The sequence below is a fragment of the Aedes albopictus genome, chromosome 2, assembly GCF_035046485.1.
Source record: "Aedes albopictus strain Foshan chromosome 2, AalbF5, whole genome shotgun sequence".
In the NCBI taxonomy this organism is placed as follows: domain Eukaryota; kingdom Metazoa; phylum Arthropoda; class Insecta; order Diptera; family Culicidae; genus Aedes; species Aedes albopictus.
In genome coordinates this window covers 356,974,341-356,994,691 of record NC_085137.1, presented here as the reverse complement: position 1 = coordinate 356,994,691, position 20,351 = coordinate 356,974,341, and the positions used below count along the sequence as shown (strand labels likewise).

The following is a 20,351-nucleotide window of genomic DNA, read 5'->3' as shown; positions in this document are numbered from 1 at the left end:
AAATTCTAGAAAAGAATTCTTTCAGATTTCATGAAGGAATCATAGAATGCTCAGAAATAATTTCTGTTGAGCACTTAAGGACAAACACCTCAAAATCCCGGTTCACAAGTGCACTAGAACTTCAAATGCACAAATCTCAAGAAGCAAGCTTCGAACAACAGTGCATTTTATTATTCTGCTCTTCCTCACTTGCAATAAGCTTAAAATAAGAAGCTCAGATGCGCTGGTTTTGTTTACAAAGAGATTTGTGCCCTCGAAATCGTGAGTAGGTGCCAAAGTCAGCCAATGTGGCGGTAATTTTGGGATTCTTACAAGTCTGTCCTTAAACTTGCAAACTCTATTCCCGTAAAAAGTGTAGATCACATTGCTCGGCGTAAAATCGACCACATAAAATGTTGATGCCAAATAACGGGCTTGGTAGTCTAGTGGCATCCCCTTTTGGTTCGTATTTAGCTATTACTGGGTTCAATTCCAGGCCCGTCCCTTTCCTCCTACTTTGTATCTTCCTATGTACTTTCTCCCTCCTGTTTGTATGTACAGCTGATGTCTATATATTAGACCTGTTCACTTTTTGTTACCTATACCGTGTTACATCAAATTCCCAATGAATTTGCAAAAAAACAAGTCTTCAATCCAAAAAATAAGCCAAATTGATTGAAATTTAAAGGTGCATCAAATCGATTTTGTGGGTTTTCGAGCATTCTCACGGAAATGTGCTCCGATATTCGCAAATTGCACCAAAACGGTAAAGACAATACCGTTAGAATTTAGTTATGTCCATTCTTTTGCTGAAGATGAAAACACAATGGTGTTTAAATTATTTCAAGTAATTCAACAATTATCGTTGAGTAACCACGAAAAACTACAATAATTTCACAATTTCACATTTAAATAGTAAGATTTAAATAGTAATTTTACATTTTACTGCGTTGGTTAATAGTGCTTTGTAGAACACTTCTATTGGTCAACTAAACATCAACGGATGATAGCCGTTCTAAATGTAAACTTGAAAATCCAGCCAGATCTGAGAAAGCCTTCCCAGTATAATAAAATTGACTTTGGAACTTTGAATAACTTTGGAAATTTTCACAAAACTAACCCAAATTACACAGCATTCTATCCAAATCATGTAGTAGATGACTGTTTAATTGATGATTCATGGTAGTTTTGAATCTTTTTGCCTTTCTCGTACACTAAGTGTACGGCAAAAGCTATATGTTCACTCAACTAACGATTTTTCGAAAAAAAGGCTCGAAGGATCAAGTCGCATATACCAATCGACTCAGTTCGATGATTTGAGATGATGTCTGTACGTGTGTGTATATGTATGTGTGTATGTATGTATGTCTGTGCGCAAAATATATTCACTCACTTTTAAGGCACTTCCCATTGGCCGATTTTCGGATTATAGCTCGAAAATGGTCCAGATGGGTCATGGCGTTCTGGAGTTATGACCATTTGAGTGATCCGGACCAGCACTGGCTGTATATCGAACTGAAGCAAGCACCATCATGCGACACATCAAACTGCGTTACTTTTAAAACCTTAAGCATGGTTGACGAACTTTGTGCGATAATCAACACTGGAGACCACAAATTCCGCGATGTCGGCCCATTATTCAAGATAGCAGCCTAATATTCAACATGGCGGCTCCAAATTCAAAATGGCGGCTGTTGAATGGTGTTTTAGGTTCTAAAATCATGCAATATGGGTATATTTGGTATGAAGAAGATGTCCGGAGTCCAAAAGTACGACCACAATATCCAAGATGGCGTTATAAAATACAAGATGGCGGCTCCAAATTCAAGATAGTGGCTGTTTAATGGTGGCTTAGGCTCTAAAATCATGCAATATGGGTATATTTGGTATGGGGAAGATGCCCGGAGTTCGAAAATTCGACCAAAATATCCAAGATGGCGGTAAAAAATCCAAGATGGCGGCTCCAAATTCAAAATGTTGGCTGTTTGGTGGTGTTTTAGGCTTAGACTACCTATACAATATGGGTATATTTGGTATGGGAAAGATGTCCGGCTTTCAAAAATGACGAACAAAATACCCAAGATGGCGGTAAAAAACCAAGATGGCAGCTCTAAATTCAAGATGGTGGTTGTTTAATGGTGTTGTTGGTTCTCCGACAAATACGATCAAAAATACGACCAGAATATCCAAAATGGCGGTATAAGGTACAAGATGGTGGCTCCAAATTAAAGAAGGCGGTTATTTATTGGTGTTTTAGGCTCTAAAACCATGCAATATAATTATATTTGGCATGGAAAAAAATATCTGGAGTCCAAAAATGACGAACAAAATATCCAAGATAATGGTCTAAAATCCAAGATGGCTGCTCCAAATTCAAGATGGCGGCTTTTGAATAGTGTTTTGGGCTCTAAAACCATGCACTATGGGTATATTTGGTATGGGGAAGATGTCCGAATTCCAAAAATGGCGACCAGAATACCCAATATGGAGTCACAAAATTCAAGATGGCGGCTGTCAAAGGCTCCAAAATCTTGAAATATATTTATATATACATTTGATATGAAGCATATATGCGGTCCAGAGTCCAAAAATGGCGGCCAGAATATCCACGATTGCGGACTTAAACCCAAAATAGCGGCTCAAAACACAAGATAGCGGCTTTTTTAAGTTTAAGGATAAAACAAGAAAAACAGCTAAGCGTCTGATGCCATGAAATGGATTTTTGTTAAACGTATGAAAGTGCACGCAGAAAAATGGCACTTGTTTAAAACAATAAAACGCATGGTTGATTTTCAAACTGAGAATTTACTTATTCCAAAGTTATATTTCTTTGTTTTGATTCAGAGTTAATCGATAAAAACAACCGATTACCATCATTTCATATAATGTCAAAAATTTCATTTGTTTCAACCAAATAAAAACCATAAACATGGTCCGAAAGCACTCACACCTCTAAAAATGCTTACCCCAACATCGTCACAACGAAGAAGGTGTAACAAATCCATCATGCCAACTTCCAAGTGCAGCTTTGGCCGTGGTGGATAACGCGCAGGTACTCACGACAGCATCCACAAAAAGTTTGTCGGATTCGCCTTTTTGTCTTTTTTTTAGTCGTTCTCCTCCCCATCCGCTTACTTACGGTCTAAAAATAGATTTCCGAGCTGCCGCAGTTGCTGCCGTCACCAACACAATCACAATCCGGGTTTGTTAGTGGCAAAAGTGCAGTCGTTTGAATCAATCCATTATTTCATGTTGAAAATACCATATCTCTGTTTGTTTTAACAAACTGTCAAAAATTTCAGAATTAGAATTAGAAATTAGTTTGTCGCTATAGTAAACTGGAAAATTGGTTGATTTGAACTAGAATTTAATTGTGTTTACAATTTATTTTTCTGCGTGTGCGATGTTCATCAACATGTCACTTGAGTTTTGTTGAAATGGGGTTTCAAAGGCACGAGAAAGGCGCCATCACCGCTAGGTGGATTAATTAGGGTTTTTCAAATAGTTTTTACTATTTATATGTGAATCAAGTTTTGTATGTGTCCTCAAAGTTTGGACAGATGACTTTTTTAATGGTAAGAAAATTTGATATGGTACGGAGAGTCTAAAAAGGAAACCACCGCAATGCGTCTAAAACAAAATTGTCAAGTTCCATCAACGCACATTCTGGTGGTGTGTAACTACCACAACAAAGACTATAGGTATATCTCACCTCACTTCCCCAGGAAGCTCTATAAATGATAACATCAATCAACCACTCTATCAAAACAAAATAAAGTAACCCATCATCCAACCAAGAAATTGTTGATACACCTACATGTTGGCTAGAAATTTCCCATCACCACCACCCACAAGATTGTTTTCTCGCTTGTTGCTTTCTTCTGCAACTTAGATATAAGTAAGTAAAAAAAGAGCTTACACAAACTGTGTGTACACCCAGCACTATAGTGCTTACACGTAGGTATGTACTCTGTGAGAAAGCATAAATCAATTTTCACTTACCAGTAGCACGAAACGTAGGAACAATCATTGATGCTGGAGAACAACATAAAGTTTGCATCGTTTGCCGACATTTTCGCTCGTTCTTCGATGGTGTTGTTGATGTTCTTGTTTTTGGTCGTTGCTGTTTTTTACGCTATCTGCAGCTCTCCACACGTTTCACAACAGCCTCTCCTCAACGGAAAAGCTCACCGCAACTGCTCTCGTTTCGTTGCTCGGTGCTCTTCTTGTTGCTCACTGCTGCTCCTGATGGTGCTGCGTCTGCACTCTCTCTGTGATGATCCTTGCTGCTCCAGTGGTGTTTGCTGGCAAAACCTCTGGCTGGTAATAGGATACAGGTCAGAGCTCTCTAAACACAATCACACATTTATACGCTTTTGTATCCGTAGGACAGGAGCATTCCGATTCAGCGATGTTTCATACGGATTTTCAAAAATGAGGCCAACAAGATTTATATGTCTTCAATGAATGTCCCCGACTTTCTTTCAGAACATAAGGTATTTTCAACAGACCTGCACTGTTTGTGCTTTTAAAGCGTAGTAGTGCTAATCTTATATGATTTCCTAGATGATTCACCTTATAACCACGAATTTGCGTTTCCACTTTAGAGAAAATGCTATTTTTGAGCACTAATTTTTCACACCGATTGATGCACTTTTTAGGGTGAATATTGCCACCGACAATTATCTTAACAAAGAACGAACGCAATGTTGATGCTTCATGAATTTCACGACACTTGGACACTTTACAAGGATCTTTTATGGGGAGGCCGTCTATCTACTGTAATCACTTCACAATAAACATTGGCGGATTATACCATTCGACACATCGAAACTATGCTTCACTCACATTCACTAGCAAAAATCAGAAGTCTCTTCTTCGACCACAATAAAACTAATTTGAAATTCTATCTAGAGCTATGCCTACTCTACCCAAGCTGCATCAATTCTTACTGAAAAATTTCCTTTGGAGAACAAAAAAACTATGAAATGAAAATATTCGTCACTCACGACCCCACTAGGTTACTCACGGTGTGTCTGAAACCATTATCAGCAAATGAAAATTTTCAACAAATTGGCACCCGCAATTCAAAAGATCTGTTCTGGTATCGTTTTCGAAAATATGTTATAAAGGGAAACGAAAGTTGAAGATGATTTGAAGATTTGATGCTGAAAATATGCATCAATTGTGTGTGAAGAATTAGCCTAAGATAAAATTCACGAAGAAAAAAAAATGTGCATTAATTCATCACAAATTCAAAAAGTATGATATTCAAACTAAATGCATCCAATATTTTTAAATAAATTCACGACTTTTTTTGTGTGCCATTAGAAAACATAATGTCGCTTGTTTTAAAATTTTTAACTACACATTTCCAAAAAAAAAACAATTTTCAAATTGCATTTTTGACACAATATTTTTATATTTTGATCATTTTGCAATGTGGAACTTTTAACTTTCCATGTTTTCCTCTAAGAATTTCTCTAGTAATTCAACTAGGAGTTTCTTCAACTTTCACTGGTAACTACTCCAGGAGTTTCACTGGAAGCTCATCTCGAAGTTTTACCGAGAACTCCTCTAAGAGTTTTACAATAATTTCCTCTAGGATTTCTAGAATTTCCGGGAATTTCTCCAAGAGTTTGTCCGATAATTCCTCTGGAAGTTCCTCGACTTTTCTTTTTTCTGGGTAGTTCCAATTGCTTAAGAAGATTCACTGGAAATTCCTGCAAGAATTCCACTGGGAATTCTTCAATAAATTATGGTGGACATTCTTCCGGAATTTACTTGGGATGCTCTTCCATATGTTATTGAGGAGAATCTTCTGGAAGTTTTTTGCAAGTTTCTTTTACATTTTTTTCCGGAAATTCGTCTCGATTTAGGAATTTGTTTGATTTTCAGGAAATTGCTCCAAAAGTTCGTCCGGAAGTTCTACGTGAGTTTAATCAGAAATTTGTTTCGGAATTCTTCAAAAAGTTTGGGAAATTTTACAGAAATTCTTCAGAGAATACTTCCAGAAGTTCTTCCTCCAGTTCTTCCAGTAGCTTCTTAAGAAATTCTTCCAGAAGTTCTTTGGTTTTTTTTTAGATTTTTTCGGAAACTTCGCCTAGGTGTAGGAATTTGTTCGAACGTTGCTCCAGGAATTCGTCCGGAATTTCTACCGTGAAGTTTTTCAGAAGTTTCTCAAGGAATTCTTCCAGAAGTTCTTCCGTAAATTCTTCCGGTGTTACTCCTGATTTTTTTCCGGAACTTTACCAAAGTTCTTTTGGAACTTCCTCAGAGAAATCTTCCCAAAGTTTCTCTCGAAATTCCCACGGAAGTGTCGCTGGGAATTCTCATGGACGTTCTTTCAGAAATAATCCCGTAGGTACCTGCAGAATTTCGTCTGAATTCAGGACTTCTACCGGAAGTTTTCCGTGAAACTTTCCCGAAAATTCCGCTGGGAATTGAAAAAAAAAATCATGTGAGAATTCTTCAGGAAGGTTTTTCTTTGGAAATGTTCAGTTCATACAACAATATTCCCAGGAGTTACATCAGGGATTCACTCCAGGAGTTACAGCGAATTTTTTTTTCGATAACTCTTGCAAGAGATGTTAGAGTAAAGCTTCCGAGAATTCTTGCTGGAGCTCCTAGGAAATTCTTCAATGAAATCAACCTGGGATTCCTCCAGAAGTTTCATCTGGAATGTTTCCAGGGTTTTCACCTAGGATTTCTCGTAGAATTCTCCCAGAAGGTCTGCCTGGGATTTCTTTTAATGTTTTACCAAAATCTGCAAGCAAGCGTTAGTTTGAAACCCAGCAGGATATCGCAGCAGAATCAGACCCAGAAGCTCACAGCGGCGCAGCCTCAACAACGAAATCAAACAAGTCGACAGAAATTTGGCCAGTAACTAATGACAATATGTAGGATAAATATCCGAGGAAAGTACCTAAGAAGTTCATCAATAAAGAAAATCATAGAAAAGCATGAAAAACACGTTGAAGAATTTTGAAAAGAATTCTACTTTCAGAAGGAATGTGTTAGGATATTGAAAATTTTAAGGAACACTTGAAGGAAATAGTAGATTTTTTGTGAAAAGTTTTGAAAATTTTCAGGTGAAGCTCATAAAAGTATTGCGAGAGGTAATCAACATTTTTGGTATTTTTGGCAAAACTTTTGGCAAAGTATCACTGAGAGGATTCTTGAAAGACATTTCCGTTGTATCTTGTTCAGGGTTGCTTAGAATAATCCTTGAATAAATTTTGACTGGAGTCACATATTACCTGTAGAATAATGTAGATATGGACAATGTTTTTTGATTACCCGAAAGGACGCCTAGGGGTACCATGGTTGCATTTACTTTTGGAAGTTTTATTTTCTTCGATATTATATTATGAAGGGTTTTAAAGTCCAAATTTTCTGAAACTTGGCCACATAACTCAGCTTGGTAGAAGGAATTTTAAGGCCAACGTGAAATGAACGATTAAGAAAACATCCAGGTTTTAGAAAACATCACATGACAAAAAAATAAAACTGCAAAATATAGCGTATTTTCCATTACTGTTCAAGGAACATATTTATGTAGATAAGCTTCTGAACTAGGGACAAGACGCTGTGCAAACGAGAGCAACTCAGAGTAACTCTGAATAACTTTCTAATGAATTTCTTTTTTTTTTTTATTTTATTATAATTGAAAATTTTCTAATGAATTTCTTTTTTTTATCCTCGGCACACGAAACGCTTTTCAATTTCAAACTGATGTCAAGTACATAATGCTTTTGTACAAACGGGATTAAATCCAAGGAATGATGTGCAACATTTGAAGCGCAGATTTTCTCTCGTGCGATCTGTCTGGCCGTAAGCCTCTGAATTAATTCTTCATGAAACTTCAGGGCTAGATATCTTCCCGAAAGTGTTTCTGACAAATATTTTAGGAATTTTGGGAAAAACTGTGAAGGAATTTCTGAAATCCTGAAGTTATTTCCTGGAAGAATTAACGGAGAAACTTCTGAGAGAATTCCTGGAAAACTTTTCAAAATAAATTCAAGAAAGGATTCCTCTAGGAATTTCTCCCAAAGTAACTTTTTGGAGGAATCACTAAATGAAGAAGGAATTGCTAAATGACGAAAGAATTTCTAAAGGACAAAGGAATTTTCAAATAAACTACTGGATAAATTCTCCAAGTAATTTCTGGAGGACTGGAAATTGGATTCTTTTTTTTTTAATTTATCGATTTGATTTATTGAAAATTTATTTTTTGTAAACTCTACCTATATTTTTTTATTTTTAGAAGTTTCAACCTAAAATTAAATTCAAATATTTTTTTTTAAATCACTTTTTATCAGCTGACCAACTGCTTGACAACTCCGTCCAGTACACAGGGCACCTAAATTCAAAAAATGGATTTCGTCTCAGAAGAAATACAGGAGGTGGCCAAAATATTTGGGATAGGCAACTTTTTGTTTTCTCTCACAAAAAGATCAACATGCTGTAACTTTTCATAGAGTGCATCAAAAATTCTCAAATTTTAACCTATTATATGTGCATCATTAGTATAAAATTGGGCTGAATTGGTTAATCTTTCGTGAAGCTAGAATCGTTCTCGTAAAACACTATTTTTTAGGCAACCAATTTTTGAACTGTCATATCTCGGAAACCAGTGAACCAAATTGAATGAAATTTTGAACGTTTATCAACAATATATTGATTCTTACTACGACGTTATAAAATTTAAAATTTTCTCACTGCAAATAAAGTTATAGTGGTTTGACATTTCCACCCATATAGAGGAAAAAACTCAAATTTACAATATTACACAAAAAATACTGAATGTGTTCTTCATTTAATCCAAACAGGCTCCAATATATCTTATTATATATATGTATCTTGATTAGAGAAGTACAAAATCTTTGGATATGAAAACTAAATATTAATCACATTGATGTAAAAAATTTACGTTTTTTCGAGAAAGATCCCAAAAGTGTCAATCCATCACAACTTTTTTCAACGTTTAAAAAGTACCTATGTTTTAAAGCCTTTTCAAGCTTTAATATTCTGTTGATAAACGTTCAAAATTTCATTCAATTCGGTTCACTGGTTTCCGAGATATGACAGTTTAAAAACAAGTTCTCTAAAAAATAGTGTTTTACGAGAACAGTTCTAGCTTCGCGAAAGATTAAGGTGAAACGGGACGCCGTGTTATTTTTCCTATCTTGCCTCTCTTTCTAACAATTTGCCTCGCGATTTTGAAGATGGTAATCTCGAGTTCTATCGCACTGAAGATGCTGAAAAACAATCAGCATATGGACTGCAAGTGAGCATACACAGTGATAGGTTTTTGTTGCAAAATATGAAGTAGAATCTGAGATTACCATCTTAGTAGCAACAGAGCAATGGCGGATATTTCCCCGACCGTCCCGTCCGCCCTTAACCAATCGAGCTCAAATATGTACCAATGATGCACATATAATAAGTTGACAAACAGCCATAAATTGAGAATTTTTGATGCACTCTATGAAAAGTTACAGCTTGTTCAACTTTTTTTGTGAGAGAAAAAAAAAGTTGCCTATCCCAAACATGTCTATCCCAAAATGCATTTTGGCCACCTCCTGTATGCCATGGATAAATAGCAAAAGTATATTGGAGAATTGCAAGAAAAAATGGTTGCAGGAGGAATGTTTTGTAGGATGTCTTGAAAAACATTTTGGAGATTTCCAGGTGGAACTCATAGAAACATTGCAAGAGGATCCCTAAACGACACCGTGGTCACTTGTTCAGGGTTAATCAGAAAAATCTTTGAATGATATTTGTATGGAATAACATTTTATAGAAATTCCTGAGACAATAATTTAAAATTATTGAAAAGCATACCTCACTGAGGATACTGTTCGTATGTTTTTCATAGTTTACATCCTATGAATCAGTAATTTTTATTTTTTTCGTCATTTCATAGTTCTCGTATGCTTTTCATACTTTGAAATGCGAAATCCATAAGATTTGTCGTATGAAAAATCTCATAAGAAGCATCGTATGAAAATCATAAGATGTGTTATAAAACACCATTGCTAAAAAAACAACAAAACTTTTATTGGCTTCTAACCACTTCAACTTCCGAAGCGTCGATGGTCGTATGAGTAAAGCACGCACTCGCCAACCTTGACGTGCCTGGTTCGATTCCAGGTTGCGATTTTTTTTAATTTGTGCAAAATATTTCATAAAAATATGTATGATATTCATACGACATAGTTTCAGTTTTTATACGTTATCGGTATGTTTTTCATACGTGAGTGTTATGAAATTTATACAGTAACAGTATGACAATAATAGTTGGCGCTTTGAATCCAAAATCATAGTTCGTAACTATGATTTTCGCAAGAAATTCTTGTGGCAAAAAATCATAGTTGATTCGTATGATTTTCGGAGTTGCAGTATCCTCAGTGTAGGGTAGTTTTGGTTGTATTTTCGGCAGCTTTGCTTTCTTCATTATAATGGGCCAAAATTGCGTTAAACTTGGCCGCTAAATGCAGCTTAGTAGGGGAAATTTTGCAGCCAACGTTTATTCCAACATGTTTTAGAAAACATCCCATAATGAAGAGAATAAACAGCAGAAAACCGCGTTTCCCCAATTTTACAAGAATGTGGAAGGCTTCTGAATTAATTCGTATGAAACTCTATAGCGAGTCACTGAAAATCGCTCCGAAGGTATTTCTGACCAAGACTTTAGGAACTTCTATAAATGATCTAGCTCTGAATGTTACTTTCAATGAATATCACGTTTTTCTAAGAAATCAGAGGAATATGCAAATTTTGTTTGAAAGCCAGACACAGACTGTAGTATTTTCTGAAGGATAGATGTGAGCCTATCCTAGGAATTTGAGGAATAAATATGAGGAAATTCCCGTACTCCTAAAGTTATTTCCTGAAAGAATTAACAAAAAAACTTCTGAAAAAAAATCGTGGAAAACCTTTCGAAAAATTTTCAAAGGTTCATGCGGGAACTAAAGAAAGTAGTTCCAAAGAAATTCCAGGAGGAATCTTGGAGAAGCTCCCGGAAGAATTCACGCAGGAGTTCACGAAGAAATTCTCAAAGACAATTCCTAGAGAAACTTCCAGACATTCATGGTAAAAGTTTTGATGAAATATTCCGACATAATTCCGAAAAACTCCCAAGGAAACTCTGAAATAAGTTATTGAAGGACCTCTTGGAGGAATGTTCGAAAAAAAAACTTCTGAAAGAATTGCCGCAGAAATTTATACAGGAATTTTGGGACCAAATGTTAAATAAATATTCGGAGGTATCTTGAATGAATTCCAGAAAATAAACTCCTAAAGGAATTTACAGGGGACTCCAGAAGAAATACCCAGAAAAACTTGAAAAAAGGTTTTTGAAAAAATAAATTAAGTAATTTTCGTAGAAATTTCTTAGGTAAATCATGGCATACTCTTGGAGAAATTTACGGAGGGACACCAGAATAAGTTATCAGAGCAAGTCTTGGTAGAATTATTGGAATAACGCTACTTTCCTAATGAAATTGTCACCTTCCCAACGAAAGGCTCTAAGAATTTTCAAAGGAATTCACAAAGGAATCTTGAATCAATTCTCAGAGGAATTGTTGGAGGAACTGCAGATGCATTTTTATAGGAAAGAGTGACGAACCAGCCAAGGGCTGAAAGTCTCTCAAATAAAGATAAATCAATCAATCAATTTATAGGAAATTACAGAAGGATTTTCCAAAGCAACTTCCAATAATGGAATCACTTATTTTTTTTTATCTAGTTCATTTATTTGGGGCTCAATCGCGTATAACGCTTTACGGAGCCGAGGATCTTTCTTTGTACTTAATAGTATACATTATACGGAGTAATAACTTTTTAATGATATCTGTTAGTAATGGGTGGAAGCCAGGGTACTCGTGGCAGCTCGAGGTTAGAAGGTCACATTTTGAGGGATGGACAGGGTAAGGATTGGGCCAAAGGTTTCACTGCTGCTCATCCGGGGGTAAATCGCATCTTGCTAGCTTATTCGGTGCCTTGTGGTGTTGGTACCAACTTGTTGTGGGACTTGGTTTTCCGGATGGCCAGGAGCAGCTTGGTAACACAAAGAGGACAAAACAGAGAAAAAAAACTGGAGAAGAAAACACAAGCAAATTAAACTTTTATACCAGCAGAGCGAAGAAAGTCGAAAATGCATCCCATGTATGTGACATCGCGGGTCCCCAACACATCTCTCACAAGAACAAAGAGTTGTCTACCTCGGGCCTCAAGGGTATCCAAAAGTAGCGCTCTGGAGGCGTCATTATCCGGGCATTGCCAAACTACGTGGTCGATGTCATCATAACCGAAACCGCACTTAGTACAAACATTGCTCAACGCGAGGTTAATCCTGTGTAAATGCGCGTCTAGCGAGTAATGGTTGGACATAAGTCTTGACATCACGCGAATGAAATTGCGACTTACATCCAGACCATACCACCACACTCGCAAAGAAACATTAGGAATAATGGAATGTAACCACCGTCCCAGCTGGCCATCTCGCCAATCATTTTGCCAACTTTGAAGAGAACTCTGGCGAACAAAATGGAAAAATTCATCATGTAAAATTCTTCTATCATAGATCTCACCTTCCTGTGCGCCCACCTTTGCGAGAGAGTCCGCCTTCTCATTGCCATAAATTGAGCAATGTGAGGGGACACATACAAAGGTAATCTTGTATGATCTTTCGACCAGTGCACCTATCTGCTCCCTTATTTTTGTAAGAAAGTAAGATGAATGTTTTACAGGTTTCATCGACCGGAGTGCCTCAATCAAACTAAGGCTATTCGAGAAGATGAAGAAATGGTCTACGGGCATGTTGGAAATCATCCCCAAAGCGAAGTTGATTGCTGCCAGCTCAGCAACATAAACCGACAAGGTTCCTGAAGTTTGCGGAAGGCGGTAAAATTTTCATTGAAGACACTGAAACCAGTGGATCAATTTATGCGAGACCCATCAGTGAAGAATCTCTTACAGGAATTGACATGTTGGTACTTTTCGTTAAAAATGCGAGGAATAGATATACATCGAAGTTGATCTGGTATTCCATGAACAGCTTGTTTCATGGATAGATCGTATTTAACAGAGGAACTGTCATTAGTGAAGTGTACACGGGGAGGATTATAATTTGGTAGGCTTATGTCAGATGACATGTAGAACAGATAGATTCTCATGAATTTTGATTGAGTGTTCAGACTGAGCATTTCTTCGAAGTTTTCAATGACAAGTGTGTTGCTCACTCCACACTTGATGAGTAACCTTAGCGAGAGCTCCCAGAATCGGTTCTGGAGAGGTTTCACCCCTGCCAGGACCTCTAGGCTCGCATTATGCGTTGAGTGCATACAGCCGAGAGCAATACGCAAACAACGGTATTGAATTCGTTCCAACTTTATTAGGTGGCAGTTTGCTGCTGAGTGGAAGCAGAAAGAGCCATACTCAATAACAGAGAGAATAGTCGTTTTGTAAAATTTTATGAGGTCTTCCGGGTGAGCACCCCACCATGTTCCGGTAATTGTGCGTAGAAAATTGATCCTTTGTTGACATTTTTGCACCAAATACTTGATTTGGGTACCCCAAGTGCCTTTTGAATCAAACCAGACCCCAAGGTATTTCGAAGTCAAAGACTGGTCGATTTCTATTCCCAAAAGATTGAGTTTCAGTTGGGCTGGGTTCCGCTTTCTAGAAAACACAACCAATTGAGTTTTTGCGGAGCAAACTCGATCCCTAAATCTCTTGCCCAGATTGACAGATTATTTAGAGAATTTTGCAACAATGGAATCACTTAATCGATTACTGAAGCAACTACCGTAACAAAATCGAAATCATTTTTAAAGCAGTTTCTGAAGAAATTCTCAAAACAATTGCCGAAGACAATCCCAAAGGAATTTGGAATGGAATTGCCGAAAAAATTGTGTCAAGAAACTGCCGAATACATTTTTATATGAATTGAATGAAAAAAAATAATTGGTTTGTGAATATGTCCCAGACCGTTATTTGAATCATTGCGTACAAGACATGCAAAACATTTTCTAACATCTAATCAGATGTTTCCGCCACCAGAATTTCCACCAACAGAAAATTCTCTTGCAAACCTCTCAAAGTTCACAATTTTAAAAGATTTTTGATGATGACTTCACAAAGAATTCCCGTCAAATCCATTGAAATGTAGTTGTATTTTTTTTTTCAATAGAGCTACAACCTTCTTGTTAAAGGAAAGTTACTGAGAAGTACATATCTGTGAATTGTTGCTAAAGTATTTCAAGCAGATACTTATTTTTTCACAGAAACTTGGCGTAGATTGATTCAGTCATAGTTTTCATTTTTATGCATCCTATTGAATGTAACTTTTTATTTTCCAAACGAAATGTTGTCAAGACTGCAGAGTAAACTTTTGAATTTGATATATCTTTTGAATGTGATGGCATGAGGCAGAATACCCACTGCATTGTTGTTCCATTTACATTTTCAAATTTTCAAAGCTTCAGGATGAAATGCCTATAAGTATATTTTTCGGATGTCGGGTAACAATTTTGAGCAGTTTTTCATTTATTAACACCGGTTTCGAACACACCGTGAAACTCTGATGGGTTCTCTGATGCCATCCACTTGATCTTTATTCTCATCAAACTCAGTCACAGAATTTTCCTTTCAGCTTTCGACGGGAAAATTTTCTCGACAATACACTGATTCCTTATTATTCACCAACCCACAATACCGTCTTTCTCATCACTGCAGCAAATCCATCATCATCAGCCACCAGAGCCAAGTGGGAAAATCGAGGCTAACTCGCGAAACAAGGATCACAAACGGGGGAAAACGGGGATTTGCAGGGGATACTCTCTGCCGCACTATCAAGCACTACTAGGACTAGCTTTATGCTGCGTTTTTTCTTCTGTTATTAAGTTTGGAACCAGGCGGTTCCTCACCACTCGAAAGGAAACTCCTGTCTGCTTGCGGTCACAGAGGAAAATGTGTTATTATTATCGATGGAACGCCAGTCTAGCCTGAGCTAAATCCCGGAGAAAGCACTCAGCAGCAGCATAAACACACGCGAGAGCCGAAAGGACCAATCAGACGGAGAACACTGAGTTTTTCCTTCGCAAATTCACGCACCACCCACCTCTTCAGTTCGGAGTCAAACTCTCTCTCGCACTCTCAGGAAAATACCTACACACAAAAGGATACACAGAAATCACGGTGTGGAAAACTGGGTGGCAGGCAAACTCTCTCTCACACGCTACTAGTTGCCTAGTAGCTAAGCAAGCTATCAAACGATGATGCCGGGACGAAAACAAGTTGTGCTCAAAGTTGTCATAACAGAAGTGAAGTTGAGTCAGAGTATAGAATGACAGTAAAACGAAATGTTCGCGTTGAGGGAAGCATGCGCACTGTGGATGCGTTACCCCCGTTACGCTCATCGGTGCTTGTAGTTGGTTGAAGCTTTTTAAAAGCTCATTAACCATTTGTCTGTACTCAAAGTTATTCTGTTCTCGGAAGTTTTACGAGTCTTGAATGTGATAAAAAAAAACATTGGGACCCTACAACATTTTTTGAACGTCCTTTTATATCTGCCGTGTGCAGTATAGTTGTCCCATGTGCTATGGGAATCCCAATTAACATGAGACAAATATCCTGCACACGGCAGATATGTTATTCTTAATCCTAGTCGTATTGAGGTCATTATGATCCAGACAGGCACGCTGAGTGGGAACTTTATCAGCGGAGTGAGCGTCAGCTAATGCACGAAACGAAGAAGGTTCAAGAAAAAATTAGAGACGAATGATGAAAGAAATTAAAGATAATTTTAAACTTGAGCATAAGCAATGCACTCACAATAGCAATATGTACACTAGAACTCCAATGGCGCTGTGGTCACTTTTCTTTTTAATTATATTAATAACTTCAATTGTGATACTTGGGTTCTTTAAGGGTATCCAGGTAATTACATAATCGAAATCTCCGTCCAAAAATTAGTCGAAATCCAAAATTTCATAATTTTTAGTAGTCGAGAACTATTTTTAAAACGCATTTGAAGTTTGTATGGGGATTTTTTTTTGTTCGGAGCGAACTGTCATTTTATCGATTGAACTGCCATTCTATCCACGAAAAATAAAGTTTTATTTATTTGACCATCAAAACAAAGAAATTGGAATGCAATAAAATCACGTTATACAGTGTAAGAAATAAGTATAAAGACAGAGCCGTTTTCCATTCAAAATAATCATGTATAGGAATCAAAATCTCTTTTTCTAGCGATTCGATTGTTATGGAATTTTGGCTGCAACCTTAAAATGATTAGAATTTTGGTTAGTAATATATAAGTCATCATCCATGCAAACGTTTGCATCGACTTTTCATATTCAAATAAGTATAAAGACACTTTTTTTGTATGAAAATCGTGTCTTTATACTTATTTGAATCTGAAAAGAACTTTTGATGACGAAATCGGGTTTAGCGAACACTTGGCAGCTAAATTCATTCGAATATTTATTCCATGTGCAATACAGTTACGGTGCAAGAACTTTGAAAGTGTCATTCAAATTCGCCAAACACGCAGTTTTGGAAAATATTAAATTTAATACAGAAATATGTGACTAATTAGCTGTATAACGTGTAAACTCATCATTTAATAACCCTTGAGCCAGATTATGGTCATTTTCTACAAATCGTTTTAAGTTCAAAGCTTTATTTTTGAGAAATAAAAATTGCCCTCACGCAGGGATGGGAACACTCACTTGCAAAGAATTACACTCACTTGCTATTTTCTCAGCTCAGAAGCGTGCAATCAAAAAACGATGTATGGACGACTTTTGCCTTGTGATTTTGTCTCAAACTTTGTCGAATAAAGTAGGGGTCGCTCACGAATCCTAAAGTCGTGAGTGAGCTGTGAAAGCGACTCTCCACGAGGTGAGTGTAAATTCAAGGTAAATTACATTCACCTCGTGGAGAGTTGCCTTCGCAGCTCACTCACGAATTCGGTATGCGTGTGCGACCTCCACTCTATTTGGCAAACTTTTAGACAAAATCACAAGGCAAAAGTCGTCCATACATCGTTTTTTGATTCCACGCTTCTGAGCTGAGAAAACTGCAAGTGAGTGTTCCCATCCTTGCCCTCACGTCGGTCAATTTCACCCCACTGATCAATTTCACCCGAAATCACGGTACTCAGAAAAATCAGGCTGTAGAAAATAGCAATATTTTATTCACTAAACAACCCAATTGTTTGTTCATTAGTGTCCAACTTGTGGAGGATCTTTTGTTTTAGGAAACAAAATTTTTTTGACACTTCTGGTACCGCTACTGACGCTATAAAGGCGTGGCAAACTAGATGTTAGTCACACGAACAGTCGCAACATTGGACTTCTGTGGCTAGTTATTCTAATGCACACACAAAGCCCATACTCGGAACGATCAGGTGTATTGCATCTAACTTTCAGGGATCCTACGTCACTGTGTGCGCTAAGAACGAAAAAATGGCTTTTTTGAGAAATAAGTTTGTAATGGAGAATTTATGATTTTATTTTTGAACGTAAATATATTAGATATCTGTCAAAGTTCATGTCCAGATTTGTAAAAGTCATTATACAAACCCACTTTCGTACAAAAATAATGCAAGTTATGAATGTTTTGATGTTAAAAACAGATTCAGTGCACCAAAATTATCAGGTTTTAGGTTTTATCCGGTATTTGTGGAGCCCCATCACTGTGCCGTGTACTTGATAATTCCATAAATTAGAGCGAATGTTCCATACACTAAAACTCAATCAAAATTATAGTTGCATGAAAGGTTGCGACCTAACGAAAATTTATTTTTTTTTTTTGGTACTTTTACCAAGGGAATGTTCATTTGAGTTTAAAAATCAAAGAAATGAAACACTCCAATCTCACTAAATGTGATGTTAAGACGTTAAGTTTTTCCAGCACTTTTGTTCATAATAATAAGGACTACTAATAATTTAGTACATCTAATAATTAGGGCGATTCCGCTAAATATCGAAAAAGTTGTTTTTCGTTTATCAATTTTGTTCAAAATAATGTTCTGGAAAACTTTTTACATTCAATTTGAGGAAGCTTTCTGAAAACTCCAACTTTGATGGTCATATGTTTATTGCTCAAGTGTATTATGGCAATAAAATTTTTCAGGGGTATGAATATTTTTCCATAATCGCAGCATGAATCCAAAATTTCATAATTGTTGGTGCCTGTTAACTATTTTTTAATTCATTTGAAGTTAATTTAGGGATTTTATTTCTTCAGTGCGAGGTGTCATTCTATCAATTGGACTGTCTGTTTATCGACGGAAATTAACACTGTTTTGTTTATTTCACGATCAGGACAAAGATTGGAACGCAATAAAATTGTGATAAACGCAAAAAAATAGCTGTTTCGATTAGACTACAGAAAATCGCCATACACTAAATTCTGTTTTTACGCGATGAATGCGTTCGCGCAAAAAAAGATCGTGTAAAAAAAGTTCGCGTAACTTCGAGAACTCGCGCAAAAAAAATCCAAAGGAAATTTTTTTTACGCGATTTGCCCTCCGCAAATGACCAAAATCGCGTAAAAAAAAGTCGCGTAACTTCGAGAAAATCGCGTAAAAAAAGTCGTGCAAAATAAAATCGCGTAAAAAAAGTCGTGTAAAAAAAGAATTCAGTGTATCTTGTTCGCCTAACAACCCAATATTGAGATAATTTCTTCTGCTTAATCTGCACGGCAAATTAAGCGACGATTTGTTGAATCACCTCTCGGTAGATTTTACTCTGAGCCAAGCTTTCATGAGTCAAAAGGTGATATTAAACAATCTCTTTGAGATTAATTTTAGGTATATAATAAAGTGAGCATGAGCATGAGCATGAGCATAGATGACCGCACAATTCATAGTTGCTACTCCGTGATTGACCAGAGCAATCGAAATTGCACAAGGAACCAATGAATAGGGCTTGGGACTAGCTTACTATTCTCAATGTACACAGGTCGAGAGCTCTCAACTTTAATAAGGTCAATAACGGCGCCGGCCACGTCCTTACGGTCATCGAGGATGGAAGGGAATGTTAGTAAGACAAACGTTGTTATAAAGACCGTGACTCGCTGCATCTCCACGTTTGTCTCAGGAAGGAATTTTTTGTTAGTAGGGTAAGGTACATTGTCAGTCCGGGAGTCACCTATGGTTGGTGATATGATTTGACAATGGATCAATATACACAAACCGCCGTTAACAACCGACCACTTTTCGACGCAAGAACTAGCAAAAAGAAAATTCTATCACGCGTCTCCACTCCACTAGGGAGCAGAAACCTTTAGTCTATTCCACACAGAAATACACTGAACACGACTCACTTGTCGGCGCCTGGATTTTTTCTCGACCGGCGAACCCGAACTAACATTTTTCACTCTTTTGTGTAAATGCAAAAAATGAAAGAAAATATTTATTATCAACTAAAAGTGTATTGGAAACTAGCGCCAATGGGAAGCGAAAAATTCGGAATCGACTCGAACCACGGCGCGCGCACACTCGTCCCGTCGTCGGAGCCCCGCAGAGAGAAAAAAAAATCGCAAAAATCTAGCAAAGCCAGCGCGCGAAGCTTTGCTGCTGCCGAACTACCGCACACTACTCTGGAAAACTGTAGTAATTTGAATGTAGTATAAACTATGCTATGATACGGTGGACATAAGGATAATTCAGACTTCATAGGGATACAAGAGATGAACACAGAGAAGCAAAAGACGACCTGCGACGACATAGGATACATTATCTGTACATTAACATAAGGCGTTCGACTGATAAGTTTTATGTCCACAACATCAAATGGAAGCTCAAAAAGAGAGTTATTTGAAGCGGATTCCAGTGCTATAGATGACCAACATCGGTTCATCATAACAATATTGGTATTTAACTTGAAATAACTTTCAGAATGCACAATGAATTAACTTGGGATATTTTTTGATTATTGTTTGAATTGATGTCAGAAAAACTCAACAATCTCTTTGAAATTAATTTTAGGTATATAATAAAGTTCAGAAAAACTGAAGAAAATCATAGTTTGCAGCTCTGAAAAAGTGCACTTTCGTATAAAATTTAAATTAAAAAAAATGGAAAAAAAAATTGAAAAATAGGAACCATTCCAACTCTCCAGAATAAACCTTACGAGGAGTTTGTTCAAGGAACTTTGGAGGAATATCTGAAGTATCCATGAGCGGTTAGCGGCATCAGTCGTTTAGGTGTCTCGTAAGCCTCAGAGTAAGCCTCGGGTTCGATTCCCGCACCAGTCGGGGAAAACTTTTCGACAAAACTTTTCAACCCCACTGGACCACTGGGTGTTATATGTGTTGTCCGTTGTCTAATGTTAATAATGTTCAGGCCGCAA

The 20,351-nt window shown here is 37.1% G+C and overlaps 1 protein-coding gene across 10 annotated transcripts in view; it reads right to left on the bottom strand.

Moving 5' to 3' along the window:
- The window catches only part of LOC115263302 (protein N-terminal glutamine amidohydrolase), a 171,070-nt gene extending 155,756 nt beyond the window's left edge, over positions 1-15,314 (bottom strand). Inside the window, exons 1-2 of one of the 10 annotated variants that reach the window (XM_062852808.1) lie at positions 14,558-15,314; positions 3,982-4,942 (exon numbers count right to left, since the gene is read on the bottom strand). In XM_062852808.1, the coding sequence (XP_062708792.1) occupies positions 3,982-4,052 (71 nt within the window). In that variant the 5' untranslated portion in view covers positions 4,053-4,942; positions 14,558-15,314. Of the gene's footprint in view, positions 1-3,981; positions 4,961-14,557 lie in introns of all 10 variants that reach the window. The other 9 variants (XM_062852810.1, XM_062852811.1, XM_062852809.1 and 6 more) reach the window with 9 other exon arrangements.
- Positions 15,315-20,351: the final 5,037 nt, after the last annotated feature.